This window comes from Neoarius graeffei, chromosome 6 (assembly GCF_027579695.1).
Source record: "Neoarius graeffei isolate fNeoGra1 chromosome 6, fNeoGra1.pri, whole genome shotgun sequence".
Lineage (NCBI taxonomy): Eukaryota > Metazoa > Chordata > Actinopteri > Siluriformes > Ariidae > Neoarius > Neoarius graeffei.
The window spans coordinates 68,645,848-68,664,158 of NC_083574.1; the positions used below are offsets into that span (position 1 = coordinate 68,645,848).

The 18,311-nt window shown below is 48.8% G+C and overlaps 1 protein-coding gene across 1 annotated transcript in view; it reads left to right on the forward strand.

The window, feature by feature from the left end:
• Positions 1 to 18,311, forward strand: part of LOC132888311 (reelin-like) — a 1,389,809-nt gene that overhangs the window by 1,078,692 nt on the left and 292,806 nt on the right. The window contains 1 exon segment of the mRNA XM_060924376.1: positions 17,375 to 17,633. Within this exon segment, the coding sequence (XP_060780359.1) occupies positions 17,375 to 17,633 (259 nt within the window).

Here is an 18,311-nt window from a genome sequence, read left to right on the forward strand (position 1 = left end):
TGGAACAAGAATGCCCAGATCCACGCTTTCCTGCACGGCTTGTCCGATGCCATCAAGGACAAATTGCTATCGCAGGATCTGCCATCAGACCTCTCCAGCCTCATGGACCTCGCCAACCACATCAACGCTTGGATCCAGCAACAGAGGAGAGAGAAGAACCGCCCCAGACTCCCCTCCTCTCCACCTCCTGCCGCGTCCATCAAACCCATACAGGTAGACCGGGTTCGGGTGTCAGCGGAGAAACGACATGGCAGGCAGAGCACAGGGGCCTGCTTCTACTGTGGTTAGCTGGAACACATCTGCCAAGCCTGCCCACTAAAAGAACGAGCCCACCAGTGAATCAAGGGGCCCTGGCGGCTCACTTTAATCCCATGGCTGGACACTTAGGGCAGGATAAGACACTAGCCCGAATAATGGCCCAGTTCTATTGGCCAGGGATTCATGGCGATGTCCGTAGGTGGTGTACGGCATGCCGCGAATGCCAGTTGGTAAATCCAGAAGCCATTCCAAAAGCACCTTTGCGCCCTCTACCATTAACCGAGACCCCATTCGAAAGAATTGGGATGGATCTCGTCAGGCCATTAGATCGGTCAACACCAGGGTATCGCTTTATTTTAGTTCTGGTGGACTATGCAACACGATATCCGGAAGCAGTGCCACTTCGCAATATCTCTGCACGTAGTATTGCGGAAGCGCTCTTCCGCGTCATCTCCCGAGTCGGAATCCCCAAAGAGATTCTGACTGATCAAGGCACTACGTTTATGTCACACACACTGCGCGAACTGTATGGGTTACTGGGAATCAAGCCAATCCGCACCAGCGTTTATCACCCACAAACGGACAGCTTAGTCGAATGGTTTAATCGCACCCTCAAAAACATAATTAAAAAATTTGTAAGCGAGGACGCATGTAACTGGGATAAATGGCTCGAGCCCCTGCTTTTCGCAGTGCGAGAGGTCCCACAAGCCTCCACGGGGTTATCCCCATTTGAATTATTATATGGGCGTAAGCCGCATGGCATCCTAGATGTGCTGCGGGAAAATTGGGAGGAGGGACCTTCACCGAGCAAAAACAAAATTCAGTACGTTATTGACCTGCGCGCAAAACTCCACACACTCACGCACCTAACCCAGGAGAATTTGCGGCAGGCTCAAGAATGGCAAATCTGCCTGTACGACAGGGGCACGCACCTGAGGGAGTTCGCACCGGGAGAGAAAGTGCTCGTGCTGTTGCCCACATCGAGCTCCAAATTGATTGCCAAGTGACAAGGACCCTTTGAGGTCACATGGCGAGTCGGGGACGTCGACTATGAGGTGCGGTGAACGGACAGGGGTGGGGAGTTACAGATTTACCACCTCAATCTGTTAAAACTTTGGAATGAGGAGGTCCCCATGGCATTGGTGTCAGTGGTTCCAGAGAAGGCGGAGCTGGGGCCGGAGGTTCAAAAATAAAATTGACATCACCCACTGCTCCGGTCCCCTGTGGAGACCACCTCTCTCCGACCCAAATCACAGAGGTCGCCCAGTTGCAGACAGAATTTTCTGATGTATTCTCGCCCCTGCCCGGCCGCACCCACCTCATAGAACACCACATTGAGATGCCCCCGGGGGTGGTAGTGTGCAGCCACCCTTACAGACTGCCCGAACACACAAAAAAGGTGGCTCGGGAAGAACTCGAGGCCATGCTCGACATGGGCATCGTCGAGGAGTCCCACAGTGACTGGAGCAGCCCGGTGGTCTTGGTACCCAAGGCCGACGGGTCGGTCCGGTTCTGTGTGGACTACAGAAAAGTCAATGTGGTGTCTAAATTCAATGCGTACCCAATGCCTCATACTGACGAGTTGCTTGATCAACTAGCCATGGCTTGTTTTTATTCGACACTGGATTTGACAAAGGGATATTGGCAGATCCCCTTGACTCCATTATCCCGAGAAAAAACGGCCTTTTCCACACCGTTTGGCTTACACCAGTTTGTCACACTTCCTTTTGGGCTGTTTGGGGTGCCCACTACGTTCCAGCGGCTTATGGATAGGTTCCTCCACCCCCATGCCACCTATGCGGCCGCATACCTCGATGACGTTATTATTTATAGTAATGACTGGCCGCGGCATTTACAACACCTGAGGGCCATCCTTAGGTCGCTGAGGCAAGCGGGTCTCACAGCCAACCCGAAGAAGTGTGCAATTGGGTGGGTGGAAGTACGGTATCTGGGCTTCCACTTGGGCAATGGGCAGGTGCGTCCCCAAATTAATAAGACAGCAGCAATTGCAGCCTGCCCAAGGCCCAAGACCAAAAAGGGGGTGAGACAGTTCCTGGGGCTGGCTGGCTACTATCGTAGGTTTATACCTAATTATTCAGATGTCACCAGCCCGCTGACTGATCTCACTAAAAAGGGGGCACCAGATCCGGTCCAGTGGACGGAGCAATGCCAGTAGGCTTTCTCTGAGGTGAAGGCTGCACTGTGTGGGAGGCTACTATTACACTTCCCTGACTTCACTCTCCCCTTTGTTTTGCAGATGGATGCATTGGACAGGGGACTGGGGGCCGTTCTGTCCCAGGAGGTGGAGGGGGAGGACCACCCAGTGCTGTACATCAGCAGGAAGCTGTCGGTGCATGAAGGCCGCTACAGCACTATAGAGAAGGAGTGCCTTGCCATCAAGTGGGTGGTCCTCGCCCTCCGCTACTACCTACTGGGACGCCCTTTCACCCTCTGTTCGGACCACGCACCCCTCCAGTGGCTCCACCACATGAAGGATGCCAATGCGCAGATCACCCGTTGGTATCTGGCACTCCAGCCGTTTAAGTTCAAGGTGATCCACAGTCCGGGGGCGCAGATGGTCGTGGCGGATTTCCTCTCCCGTCAAGGGGGGGGGAGCTGGCTGCAGGCCGGACAGCTCCCCGGCCTGAGTCGGGCGGTGTGGGTATGTGGCAGCGGGGGTGTGGTCAAGCGTCGGTCTGTGACCGGAGGGCGGAGTCAGGGAAGGTAAGTGGCAGAATCACTACACCTGATATTAGTTAACCTGTGTTTGTGTGTCTTCCCCAGTGACCATGCCCTATTAAAAGGAGAGAGAGAGCAGAGGAAGGAGACTCTCTCCAACCAGGAGGCTTGTGCATGCGTACGTGAATAGTTTAAGCTGAAAAGCTATAATAAAGAGTTTGAGAACTCAGTTCTGGCCTGCCGTGCTTCTGTGCTCCACCCACCCTAAACGATTGCAACAGGTGGTTCCTCTTTTCAAAAAGGGGGACCAGAGAGTGTGCTCCAATTATGGGGTATCATACTGCTCAGTCTCCCCAGGAAATTTTATTCAAGAGTGCTGGAAAGGAGGCTTCAACTGATTGTTGGACCTCAGATTCAGGAGGAACAATGTGGATTCTGTCCTAGCCATGGAATGGTGGATCAGCTCTTTACCCTGGCAGGGTTGTTGGGGGGGTTCATGCGAGTATGATCAGACAGTCTACATGTGTTTTTTTAGATTTGGAAAAGGCTTACAACCATGTCCCCCAAGGACTCTTATGGGGGGCACTGCAGGAGTATGGGGCATCGGGGCCACTGCTACCTGCCACCCGGTCCTTGTACAACCAAAGTAAGAGCTGTGTCTGAATTTTCAGCACAAAGTCAAACACATTTCCATTGGGTGTTGAACTCTGCCAAGGCTGCCCCTTGTCACCAATCTTGTTTGTGATTTTCATGGATGGGATCTCAAGGCGCAGCCAGGATGAGGTGGGTGTCTAGTTTGGGAACCTCAGAATTGCATCTCTTCTTTTTGCAGATGAAGTGGTTCTATTGGCTTCTTCAGAGCATGACCTTCAGCAAGCACTGAACGGTTTGCAGCTGAGAGTGAAGCAGCTGGGATAAGAGTCAACACCTCCAAGTCTGAGGCCATGCTTCTCTACTGGAAAATGGTGGATTGCTCCCTCCGGGTTGGGAGTGAGTTGCTGCCCCAAGTGAAGATCAAGTATCTTGGGGTCTTGTTCATAAGTGATGGTAAAATGGCATGTGAGATGGACAGCCATATTGGGGCGGCATCAGCAGTAATGTGGGGTGTTGTACCAGTCTGTTGTGGTGAAGAGGGAGCTGAGCTAGAAGGCAAAGCTTTTGAGTTACCAGTCAATCTAAGTTCCAAACCTCACCTATGGTCATGAGCTTTGGGTAGTAACTGAAAGGATGAGATCACAGATATAGGCAGCTGAAATGAGCATTCTCTGGAGGGTGTCTGGGCTCACCCTCAGAGATAGGATGAGGAGCTCAGACATCCGGAGGGATCTCTGGGTAGAGCCACTGTTCCCTCATGTCAAAAGGAGTCAGCTGAGGTGGTTCAGACATCTGATAAGGATGCCTCCTGGGCACCTTCCTTTGGAGGATTTCCAGGCACGTCCAACTGGGAGGAGGCCTCGGGGTAGACCCAGAACATGCTGGAGAGATTATATATCTCATCTGGTTTGGGAGCACTTTGGGAGCCCCCAGGAGAAACTGGAAAGCATTGTTGGGGAGAGGGACACCTGGAATACCCTGCTTAGCCTGCTGCCACCATGACCTGACTTCAGATAAGTGGAAGAAAATGGATGGATGGATGGATGGATGGATGGAAATTTAAAAACTGCACTTTTAAAGTGGTAGGCATCTCATCTCATCATCTCTAGCCACTTTATCCTGTTCTACAGGGTTGCAGGCAAGCTGGAGCCTATCCCAGCTGACTACGGGCGAAAGGCGGGGTACACCCTGGACAAGTTGCCAGGTCATCACAGGGCTGACACATAGACACAGACAACCATTCACACTCACATTCACACCTACGGTCAATTTAGAGTCACCAGTTAACCTAACCTGCATGTCTTTGGACTGTGGGGGAAACCGGAGCACCCGGAGGAAACCCACGCAGACACAGGAAGAACATGCAAACTCCGCACAGAAAGGCCCTCACCGGCCATGGGGCTCGAACCCAGACCTTCTAGCTTTGAGGCAACAACGCTAACCACTACACCACTGTGCCGCCCAGCGGTAGGCATGTTTTGTAAATTAAATGGTGTTAAACTCCCAAAAATCCATTCTAATTCTAGCTTGTCATGCAAAAAACAAACAAACAAAAAAACAGGACAAACACCAAGGGGTATGAATACTTTTGCAAGACCATGTACAAAGAATTTGCTTTGGTGATGAAGAGCAATCCTTGCTCTGATGAGGCGCCAGCCACAGCTCCAGTGGTTCTCAAGTTTTATTTGTGTAGACAACAATAGTCCCAAAGGAAAAGACACAGACAACCATTCACACTCACACCTACAGTCAATTTAGAGCCACCAATTAACCTAACCTGCATGTCTTTGGACTGTGGGGGAAACCAGAGCAAACTCATGCAGACACAGGGAGAACATGCAAACTCCACACAGAAAGGCCCTTGCCGTCCGCTGGGCTCGAACCCAGGACCTTCTTGCTGTGAGGCGACAGTGCTAACCACTACATCACCATGCCGCCCAGCACAAGACCATCCAGTGCTTGATAGGCCAATTGTAGTATTTTATGATCAGTGTGAAATTTGATTGGTAGCCAATGCAGTGTGGATAAAATAGAGATGATTTCATATTGTCTGGTTTGAGTAAGGACTCTTGCTGCAGCATACTGGATTAACTGAAGCTTGTTTATACAACCCCGAGTCTAAAAACGTTGGGACAAAGTACAAATTGTAAATAAAAATGGAATGCAATAATTTACAAATCTCAAAAACTGATATTGTATTCACAATAGAGCACAGACAACATATCAAATGTCGAAAGTGAGACATTTTGAAATTTCATGCCAAATATTGGCTCATTTGAAATTTCATGACAGCAACACATCTCAAAAAAAGTTGGGACAGGGGCAATAAGAGGCTGGAAAAGTTAAAGGTACAAAAAAGGAACAGCTGGAGGACCAAATTGCAACTCATTAGGTCAATTGGCAATAGGTCATTAACATGACTGGGTATAAAAAGAGCATCTTGGAGTGGCAGCGGCTCTCAGAAGTAAAGATGGGAAGAGGATCACCAATCCCCCTAATTCTGCTCCGACAAATAGTGGAGCAATATCAGAAAGGAGTTCAACAGTGTAAAATCGCAAAGAGTTTGAACATATCATCATATACAGTGCATAATATCATCAAAAGATTCAGAGAATCTGGAAGAATCTCTGTGCGTAAGGGTCAAGGCCGGAAAACCATACTGGGTGCCCGTGATCTTCGGGCCCTTAGACGGCACTGCATCACATACAGTGGGGCAAAAAAGTATTTAGTCAGTCACCAATTGTGCAAGTTCTCCCACTTAAAAAGATGAGAGGCCTGTAATTTTCATCATAGGTATACCTCAACTATGAGAGAAAAATGAGAAAAAAAAAATCCAGAAAATCAAATTGTCTGATTTTTAAAGAATTTATTTGCAAATTGTGGTGGGAAATAAGTATTTGGTCAATAACAAAAGTTCATCTCAATACTTTGTTATATACCCTTTGTTGGCATTGACAGAGGTCAAACATTTTCCCTAAGTCTTCACAAGGTTTTCACACACTGTTGCTGGTATTTTGGCCCATTCCTCCATGCAGATCAACTCTAGAGCAGTGATGTTTTGGGGCTGTCGCTGGGCAACATGGACTTTCAGCTCCCTCCAAAGATTTTCTATGGGGTTGAGATCTGGAGACTGGCTAGACCACCTTGAAATGCTTCTTACGAAGCCACTCCTTCATTGCCCGGGCGGTGTGTTTGGGATCATTGTCATGCTGAAAGACCCAACCACATTTCATCTTCAATGCCCTTGCTGATAGAAGGAGGTTTTCACTCAAAATCTCACGATACATGGCCCCATTCATTCTTTTCTTTACACGGATCAGTCATCCTGGTCCCTTTGCAGAAAAACAGCCCCAAAGCATGATGTTTCCACCCCCATGCTTCACAGTAGGTATGGTGTTCTTTGGATGCAACTCGGCATTCTTTCTCCTCCAAACACGACAAGTTGAGTTTTTACCAAAAAGTTCTACTTTGGTTTCATCTGACCATATGACATTCTCCCAATTCTCTTCTGGATCATCCAAATGCTCTCTAGCAAACTTCAGACGGGCCTGGACATGGACTGGCTTAAGCAGGGGGACATGTCTGGCACTGCAGGATTTGAGTCCCTGGCAGCGTAGTGTGTTACTGATGGTAGCCTTTGTTACTTTGGTCCCAGCTCTCTGCAGGTCATTCACTAGGTCCCCCCCGTGTGGTTCTGGGATTTTTGCTCACTGTTCTTGTGATCATTTTGACCCCACGGGGTGAGATCTTGTGTGGAGCCCCAGATCGAGGGAGATTATCAGTGGTCTTGTATGTCTTCCATTTTCTAATAATTGCTCCCACAGTTTATTTCTTCACACCAAGCTTCTTACCTATTGCAGATTCAGTCTTCCCAGCCTGGTGCAGGTCTACAATTTTGTTTCTGGTGTCCTTTGACAGCTCTTTGGTCTTGGCCATAGTGGAGTTTGGAGTGTGACTGTTTGAGGTTGTGGACAGGTGTCTTTTATTACTGATAACGAGTTCAAACAGGTGCCATTAATACAGGTAACGAGTGGAGGACAGAGGAGCCTCTTAAAGAAGTTGTTACAGGTCTGTGAGAGCCAGAAATCTTGCTTGTTTGTAGGTGACCAAATACTTATTTTACTGAGGAATTTACCAATTAATTCATTAAAAATCCTACAATGTGATTTCCTGGATTCTTTCCAACCATTCTGTCTCTCATAGTTGAAGTGTACCTATGATGAAAATTACAGGCTTCTCTCATCTTTTTAAGTGGGAGAACTTGCACAATTGGTGGCTGACTAAATACTTTTTTGCCCCACTGTACAGGCATGAGGGTCCGGGTATTGGAAATCACAAAATGGGCTCAGGAATATTTCCAGAGAACATTATCTGTGAACACAATTCACCGTGCCATCCACCGTTGCCAGCTAAAACTCTATAGTTCAAAGAAGAAGCCGTATCTAAACATGATCCAGAAGTGCAGACGTCTTCTCTGGGCCAAGGCTCATTTAAAATGTACTGTGGCAAAGTGGAAAACTGTTCTGTGGTCAGATGAATCAAAATTTGAAGTTCATTATGGAAATCAGGGACGCCATGTCATTCGGACTAAAGAGGAGAGGGACGATCCAAGTTGTTATCAGAGCTCAGTTCAGAAGCCTGCATCTCTGATGGTATGGGGTTGCATTAGTGCATGTGGCATGGGCAGCTTACACATCTGGAAAGACACCATCAATGCTGAAAGGTATATCCAGGTTCTAGAGCAACATATGCTCCCATCCAGATGACGCCTCTTTCAGGGAAGACCTTGGATTTTCCAACATGACAATGCCAAACCACACACTGCATCAATTACAGCATCATGGCTGCATAGAAGAAGGGTCCCGCTACTGAACTGGCCAGCCTGCAGTCCAGATCTTTCACCCATAGAAAACATTTGGCGCGTCATAAAATGGAAGATACGACAAAAAAGACCTAAGACAGTTGAGCAACTAGAATCCTACATTAGACAAGAATGGGTTAACATTCCTATCCCTAAACTTGAGCAACTTGTCTCCTCAGTCCCCAGACGTTTACAGACTGTTGTAAAGAGAAAAGGGGATGTCTCACAGTGGTAAACATGGCCTTGTCCCAACTTTTTTGAGATGTGGTGTTGTCATGAAATTTAAAATCACCTAATTTTTCTCTTTAAATGATACATTTTCTCAGTTTAAACATTTGATCTGTCATCTATGTTCTATTCTGAATAAAATATGGAATTTTGAAACTTCCACATAATTGCATTCCATTTTTATTTACAATTTGTACTTTGCCCCAACTTTTTTGGAATTGGGGTTGTACATCTACTGGAATATCCAGACAGTAAGGCATTACAAGAATACAATCTAGAGGTAATAAAGGCATGAACTAGCTTTTTAGCATCATGTAGTGACATTTCTTATCTTAGCAATATATATATGAGATGAAGGAAGACTGTCCGAGTAATATTATCTACATGAGCTTCAATTGAATAACTGGAGTCAATAATCACACTAAGGTCTTTTACTGTTGCACATGATGAAACAGAAAGGTCATCCAGCATAACTAAGCAATCAGAAAGCTCTCTTCTAGTTGCATGTTGCCCTAGTACAAGTGCTTCTGTCTTGTAATATTACCCAGAGGTAGCATGCCTTTGTGGCAGCGGGGGCGTGGTCAAGCGCCGGTCTGTGACAGGAGGGCGGAGTCAGGGAAGGTAAGTGGCAGAATCACGACACCTGAGAACAATTAACCTGTGTTTGTGTGTGTCTTCCCAGTGACCGCGCCCTATTTAAGGAGGGAGAGTGAGAGCAGAGGGGCTGATCTCCGGACTAGACGCTGACTGTGTGTGTGTGTGTGTCTAGCCAATATAACGTTGTTCACTGAAAAGTGTGGCAATAAAGCCTTTTGCAAAACCTGATCTCTGTCCTGCCATCCTCAGTGCTCCACCCGCACGTAGGGAGTCTTACAGTGGTGCCGAAACCCGGGACGTGGAGCACCAAACCAGCAGCCCCATGGAATCCTCCCCGTTCGCCGATCTGGTCCACGCCCTCGCCACAGCTCAGCAAAGCCAGCACCAGGCACTCGTCATGCTCCGAAAGGAGCAGGAGCAGCGCTTCGAAGCCCTGGTGCTGGCCCAGCAGGAAGATCGCGAGGCGTTCCGGCATCTCCTCGCGTCGGCGGGGTCCACCAGCACTCTGGCCGCGGGCCCGTCTCCCCTCATGGTCACCAAGATGGGCCCGCAGGACGACCCCGAGGCGTTCATCACGTTGTTCGAACAGGTCGCCGAAGCCTCGGGGTGGCCGATGGAGCAGCACGTGGCGTGCCTCCTCCCCCTGCTCACGGGAGAGGCACAGCTGGCTGCGCTACAGCTCCCCGCTGACCGCCGGCTGGCCTACGCGGACCTCCGCCGGGCCGTCCTCCAGCGCGTGGGGCGCACACCGGAGCAACAGCGCCAGCGCTTCCGCGTGCTGCGACTGGAGGAAGTCGGCCGGCCGTTCGCGTTCGGCCAGCAGCTCCGGGACGCCTGCTGGCGGTGGCTGAGGGCCAACAATCGCGACGCCGAGGGAATCGTCGACCAGGTGGTACTGGAACAGTTCGTCACCCGCTTACCAGCCGGAACTGCGGAGTGGGTCCAGTGCCACCGCCCGGCATCGCTGGATCAGGCAGTTGAGCTGGCGGAGGATCGTCTGGCGGCTGTCCCGGTGGCAGGACAGCAGATGGCATCGTCTCTTCTCTCCTCTTCTCTCTCTCTCTCTCCCCCTCCTCCTGTGTCCCGTCCTCGCCCCATTCCCCCACCGCGGAGGCGGGGGCCGACTCCACCCCAGCCGGCCCGCCGCACCCGCGGTGCCCTCCCGTTTCTCCCTTCTGTGTCTGTCTCTCCCCCACCTCAGGTGAGTGAGCCCCAGATCACCGGTGCAGAGGGAAAGCCCGGGCCGGTTTGCTGGCGCTGCAGGGAGCCGGGCCACCTTCATCAGCAGTGCACAGCAATGGAAGTGGGCGCGGTGGTTCGGATCCCCGACACGCCAGAGGCCGCCCTCGATCGGGCCGGAGCGTATCGCATACCGGTGAGTATCCAAGGGGCTACATATCAGGCGTTGGTGGATTCTGGTTGTAATCAGACCTCAATTCGCCAAAGCCTGGTTCAAAACGAGGCATTGGGGGGAGCACAAGGGGTGAAGGTGTTGTGTGTGCACGGGGATGTTCACAGCTACCCTTTGGTGTCGGTCCACATTATTTTCAGAGGGGAAAAATTTATAGTGAAGGCGGCGGTTAATCCTCGCCTTACCCACTCGTTAATTTTGGGGACTGATTGGCCGGGATTTCGGGGTTTAATGACACGCCTAGTAGAGAGTGGGTCCTGCCATTTGACAGGGGGAGGTCCCGGTGTCGCTTTGGCGGGAGCAGCTGTCACAGAGCCGTCTACGTCATCTCCGCGTCAGAGTGAGGAGCCGCCGGCTCCTCCTCTCTCTATTGGGGAATCCCTCGCGGATTTCCCATTAGAGCAGTCGCGAGACGAGACTCTGCGGCATGCGTTTGACCAAGTGAGAGTAATCGATGGTCAAACGCTCCAGCCGAACGCCATCCCGTCCTTCCCCTACTTCGCGATTATGAAGGATAGATTATACCGAGTGACGCAGGACACTCAAACTAAAGAGCGAGTCACGCAGCTTTTAATTCCGAAAAGCCGCCGGGAATTGGTATTCCAGGTGGCTCACTTTAATCCCATGGCTGGACACTTGGGGCAGGATAAAATACTAGCCCGAATAATGGCCCGATTCTATTGGCCGGGGATTCGCGGCGATGTCCGTAGGTGGTGTACGGCATGCCGCGAATGCCAGTTAGTAAACCCAGCGGCCATTCCAAAAGCGCCTTTGCGCCCTCTACCGTTAATCGAGACCCCGTTTGAGAGAATTGGGATGGATCTCGTCAGGCCATTAGATCGGTCAGCATGAGGGTACCGCTTTATATTAGTTCTGGTGGACTATGCAACGCGATACCCGGAAGCCGTGCCTCTGCGCAATATCTCAGCACGCAGTATTGCAGAGGCACTCTTCCGCATCATCTCCCGAGTTGGAATCCCGAAAGAGATTCTGACTGATCAAGGCACTACGTTTGTCACGAACACTGCGCGAACTGTATGGGTTATTGGGGATTAAGCCGATCCGCACCAGCGTGTATCACCCACAAACGGACGGTTTGGTAGAACGATTCAACCGCACCCTCAAAAATATTATTAAAAAATTCGTAAGTGAGGACGCACGTAATTGGGATAAGTGGCTCTAACCCTTGCTGTTCTCAGTGCGAGAGGTCCCCCAAGCCTCCACGGGGTTCTCCCCATTCGAATTATTATATGGGCGTAAGCCGCGCGGCATCCTGGACGTGCTGCGGGAAAATTGGGAGGAGGGACCTTCACAAAGTAAGAATGAAATTCAGTACATTATGGACCTGCGCGCAAAACTCCACACGCTCACCCACCTAACTCAGGAGAATTTGCGGCAGGCCCAGGAACGGCAAGCCCGCCTGTACAACAAGGGTACGCGCCTTAGAGAGTTCACTCTGGGAGATAAGGTACTCGTACTGTTGCCCACGTCGAGCTCCAAATTGATTGCCAAGTGGCAAGGACCCTTTGAGGTCACACGGCGAGTCGGGGATGTCGACTATGAGGTGAGGCAAACAGACAGGGGTGGGGCGCTACAGATTTACCACCTCAATCTGCTTAAACTCTGGAACGAGGAGGTCCCCGTGGCGTTGGTGTCGGTAGTTCCGGAGAAGGCGGAGCTGGGGCCGGAGGTTCAAAAAGGAACATTGGCATCACGTACCTCTCCGGTCCCCTGTGGAGACCACCTCTCCCCGACCCAACTCACGGAGGTCGCCCAGTTGCAGACCGAGTTTTCGGATGTGTTCTCGCCCCTGCCCGGTTGCACTAACTTCATAGAGCACCACATAGAGACACCCCCGGGGGTGGTAGTGCGTAGCCGCCCTTACAGGCTACCCGAACACAAAAAAAAGGTGGTTCGGGAAGAACTTCAGACCATGCTCGAAATGGGCATCGTCGAGGAGTCCCACAGTGACTGGAGCAGCCCGGTGGTCTTGGTACCCAAGGCCGAAGGGTCGGTCCGGTTCTGTGTGGACTATAGAAAAGTCAACGCGGTGTCTAAATTCGACGCGTACCCAATGCCTCGTATTGATGAGCTGCTCGATCGACTCGGCACTGCTCGATTTTATTCGACACTGGATTTGATGAAGGGATATTGGCAGATCCCCTTGACTCCACTATCCCGAGAAAAAACGGCCTTTTCCACACTGTTTGGTTTACACCAATTCGTCACCCTTCCGTTTGGGCTGTTTGGGGCGCCCGCGACGTTTCAGCAGCTGATGGACAGAGTCCTCCGCCCTCATGCCACGTATGCGGCAGCATATTTAGATGACATCATCATCTATAGTAATGACTGGCAGCGGCACCTCGAACATCTGAGGGCCGTCCTTAGGTCGCTGAGGCGAGCGGGGCTCACAGCCAACCCGAAGAAGTGTGCGATTGGGCGGGTGGAAGTACGGTACCTGGGCTTCCACTTGGGCAACGGGCAGGTGCGTCCCCAAATTAATAAGACGGCAGCAATTGCGGCCTGCCCGAGGCCCAAGACCAAAAAGGGGGTGAGACAGTTCCTGGGGCTGGCTGGCTATTATCGTAGGTTTATACCTAATTATTCGGACGTCACCAGCCCTCTGACTGATCTCACTAAAAAGGGGGCACCAGATCCGGTCCAGTGGACGGAGCAGTGCCAGCGGGCTTTCTCAGAGGTAAAGGCTGCACTGTGTGGGGGGCCACTTCTACACTCCCCTGACTTTTCTCTCCCCTTTATGTTGCAGACCGATGCGTCGGACAGAGGGCTGGGGGCGGTTTTGTCCCAGGAGGTGGAGGGGGAGGACCGCCCTGTCCTGTATATCAGCAGGAAGCTGTCGGTGCGTGAGGGGCGCTACAGCACCATCGAGAAAGAGTGTCTGGCCATCAAGTGGGCGGTTCTCGCCCTCCGGTACTACCTACTGGGGCGCCCTTTCACCCTCTGTTCAGACCACGCGCCCCTCCAGTGGCTCCACCGCATGAAAGATGCCAACGCGTGGATCACCCGTTGGTATCTGGCGCTCCAACCCTTTAATTTCAAGGTGGTCCACAGGCCAGGGGCCCAGATGGTCGTGGCGGACTTCCTCTCCCGTCAAGGGGGGGGGAGTCGGCTGCAGGCCGGACAGCCGCCCGGCCTGAGTCGGGCAGTGGGGGTATGTGGCAGCGGGGGCGTGGTCAAGCGCCGGTCTGTGACAGGAGGGCGGAGTCAGGGAAGGTAAGTGGCAGAATCACGACACCTGAGAACAATTAACCTGTGTTTGTGTGTGTCTTCCCAGTGACCGCGCCCTATTTAAGGAGGGAGAGTGAGAGCAGAGGGGCTGATCTCCGGACTAGACGCTGACTGTGTGTGTGTGTGTGTGTGTGTGTGTGTCTAGCCAATATAACGTTGTTCACTGAAAAGTGTGGCAATAAAGCCTTTTGCAAAACCTGATCTCTGTCCTGCCGTCCTCAGTGCTCCACCCGCACGTAGGGAGTCTTACAGCCTTATTTAAAAAAAAAAAAGCAACAGCAGGGCAGAGATAGAACCTTGTGGAACACCAAACTTCACCTTTGTTTGCATTGAGAAGTCACCATTTACATCTACAAACTGAATGATCAGTTAAATAAAACTGAGCCAGGAGAGGGCTGTTCATTTAAATCCAATGACATTTTCTACTCTACCAAGGAGAATAGTGTGATCAATGGTATCAAAAACTGCACTAAGGTCAAGCAATACAAGCAAGGAGAGTCAACCCTGATCAGAAACCAGTAGTATTTTATTTACTAGTTTAACCACTGCTGTCTTTGTGAGATGATGAGGTCTAAATCTTGACTGATACATTTCATGAATTTTATTCATTTGTAGGTATGAGCATAACTGCTGTGCAATAGCTTTTTCTAGGATCTTGGAGATAAAGTGGAGGTTTGATATTGGCCTCTAGTTGGACAGCTGATAGGGGATAAGGTTAGAGTTTTTTTTTTTTTAATCATGGGTTTGATGATTTCTAGTTTGAAGGATTGAGGGACATAGCCAGTGCTAAGGGAAGAAATTATTTATTTTTAGAAAAGTTCAATTGCTTCTGTTAGGATCTGTTTGAAGAATTGTATCGGGAAGTGATTAGTACATAAGTTGAAGATTTTGAAGAGGAAATTAGTTCAGTCTCTTGAAGAGAAGTAAAACATTCTAATATTTGATTTGTTATAGTTATATTGTTATCTACATGGTTACTTAGTGTCTGGCTTTAAAATAATTGCCTGATATTTTCAATTTTTCCATTGAAAAAAAATCATGAAGTCATTGCTACTACATTGAAAGTGTCCATGTTTCTATTTTGGTCTTATTCCTAGTTAATGTTGTGAAAGTATTAAAAAGAATCTAGGATTATGTTTATTATCTTCTCTCAGGATAGAAAGATATGTTGATCTAGCAGCTTTTCTATAGTTCGAGAAGCTTTCTTTCCATGCTAATTGGAATACTACCAATTTTATTTAATGCCATTTATGTTCTAAATTACCATTGAACTGGCAACAGGGTCATGCGTGATGAAGGCTCATTGATTTGCATGGGGCACAAAGGCTAGCACATATGGTTGAAACCCACAGAAGAGCTACTGTAGCACAAACTGTTGAAAAAGTTAATGCGGGCTAAAACAGAGAGGTGTCAGCATGAACTTTTTTCAGCAATTTATGCTACAGTAGCCCTTCTGTGGAATTGAACCACATGGGCTAACATTCATTGGACCATATGGGCTAACATTCATGCCCCATGCAAATCAACGAGCCTTCAACAACCATGATCTTGTCGTTGGTTCACTGGTTGTCCTTCCTTGTAACACTTTTGGTAGGTACTAACCACTGCATACTGGAAACATGCCACAAAATGTGCCATTTTGTAGATGCTCAGACCCAGTCATCTAGCCATCACATTGGCCCTTGTCAAAGTTGCTCAAATCCTTATGCTTGCCCATTTTTCCTGCTTCCAAACACCATCAACTTCAAGAACTGACTGTTCTCTTGCTGCCTAGTACCGGTATATCCTGCCCACTGTCAGGTGCCATTGTAATGACAATGTTATTCACTTCACCTGTCAGTGGTCATAATGTTATAGCTGATCAGTGCATGACATTCTAATTAATCCCTACTGAATTGAGTGTGGACAGAAGTGCTGTTTTCAGAGGGTACATCTATTTTGATGTTGGTTAGGTTACGAAAACAATCTCATTGAGTATTTCTACAGTTTTGTTTTGCTCTGGGAACAGACAGTTTCAATATACTGGAACCAGAGTGATGACTCTGTGCAGCCATCAGTAGGTCAGTTTAGCCTGTTTGTCTGCTCCTTGGGCTTGGCTCTGGATTGTCACAAATTAACTAGGCCTGTCATACTCCAATTCTCTATAAATCCTGAATACCATCTGGACAACTAGCAGTTCAGCAACCATAACGTGCTATAAAGGTAGCTCGCCACACTGCATTGGGATGAGGCCAGAGCATATTACAGCATTTAAGATTGGAGAGATGTTTAAATTAGAAAAGGCAAAGTTACTTTTGGAAACCCCTGACTGACAAGGGTGTATATCGTTAGCTCCTACATGAATAACTAGCTTTTAAAACCTATGCTTGCCTAAAATTACCTGCTATGTCTGGTGCTCTGGCCCCTGGTATACACCTAACTAAAGCTGCTGGTGTCCCTAAAGGCCTATCTCATTTTACATGCTGTAAGATCATCTCCTATAACCAGAGCTCTTTCAGGTTTCTCAGTGGGTGCTTCAATGAAGAGAACAAACCTATTTAATAGGTGAAGTGGAGAGGAGTGGTGCTCCCATGGGTGAGCCTTAGTGTTAGCTTTGGCTTTGTGATTATGCTGCCGAGTCCTTGCCCATTCACCCTGCTGTGAGTGCTCTAATGCCAGAGTGTGTGGTATGTGCTCTGTAACCAGCCATCATCATTTCCCTGGAATGCTAAACCCAAAAATTCACCTGCAGTCAACAAAACATTTTGGTTGCATGAAAAGTGTGGGAGAATACGCACCAGCAGACAGACTCAGTGGCAAAACCCCACAGTATAAGCCTGGTGAACATGTATGACTGTCCATTAAGGACATAAGGAGCATGCATGCATGTAAGAAACACAACACTAGGGACATCAGCCCATATAAAATCCTGAGCCACATCAGCAAGGTCACCTACAAACTGGACCTACTACACAACTGTCGACTTGCAGCATCCTTTCATGCATCATGCCTCAAGTCTGTTACCCTGAGACCACTAACCACAGATGTTCTCCCCACCATACCTCCTGCACCCCTGGACATCCTCAACTCATGCTACAAAGATGGAAAGTTGGAGTACCTCATAGAATCTAATCACACACACTTGTTCACAATCACACCACACACTATCTAAATAGACTTTGGATAATTCCTCAATTTTGAAGTAACACTCAGTGTGTATTTACCTGACTTACTAAACATTGCATCATTGTTTATAATATTCTAATTTTGATCTTGTCTTGCTGATTCAATTTTTTTGCCTTTATTGCTCTGTTTGCTAATCACCTGACTTTGAGCCTGTACCTGATTCTTGAGTCTGTTTGACCTTTTGGATCTGTTTATCTGTTTTTTTAATAAAATGTCTAAACCTGCATTTGCATCCAAATACATATTTCCTCTCACTGTATTTGCAGCTTATATTGTCAGTTTTATTGGGTCAGAGAAGTTTCTTGAATTTTTTTCCCTTGATTTGTACACAGGTTTGTACAGTTCTTTTTGCGTTTGGGTTGTGGAAAAGCTTCCCCTGACCCACGTTCCCAGCCTGTGCTGCTCCAGTTCTCAGTGAATGGAGGGTTATCCTGGAACCTGCTACAGAAATTCTTCTACACTAATAGTAGTAATCAGGCTGAGCTTGTTGCCCTAGAGATCCCTCTGCAAGCCCGCACTACTGAAACTTGCCTACGTTGGTGGCAGCCATCTGAAAATGGATATTTCCACAGTCCCTGGGTCATTGATAAGGTAAAGTGATTTACAATGAAATACCCAGCACTTGTCTATTATGTTCTACATTTATTTTAGGGGCTTTAACTAAATTATATTAAACTTTTGGTCATGCATCAAATTCCTCATCTTTTTTTTTTCTCATAACATCTTAATATTATCTCATTGCATATCTCATGTTTAACAGAAGGGTGGCACAGTGGTGCAATGGTTGGCACCGTCACCTCACAGCAAGCAGGTTATTGTTTTAAACCTGCCAGTCAACTGGGGCCTTTCTGTGTGGAGTTTGCATGTTCTTTTTGTGCCTGTGTGGGTTTCCTCCAGGTGCTCCAGTTTCCTCCCACAATCCATAGACATACGGATTAGGTCAACTGGCTACTCTAAATTGCCCATAGGTGTGAATGTGAGTGTCAATGACTGTCTGTCTTTCTGTGTTAGTCACATGATAGATTAGTGACTTGTCTAGGGTGTACCCCAACTCTAGACCAATATCAGCTGGAATTGGCTCTAACCCACACATAATATACTAATACCCCTTTTCCACCAAATCAGTTCCAGGGCTGGTTCGGGGCCAGTGCTGGTTCACAACTCGTTCAACTTGCGAGCCAGCTGAGAACCAGTTTGCTTTTCCATAGCTCGCGGTGCCACGTCATTATGTCACTGTATACGTCAGTTACGTCGCTGTATACGTAATTA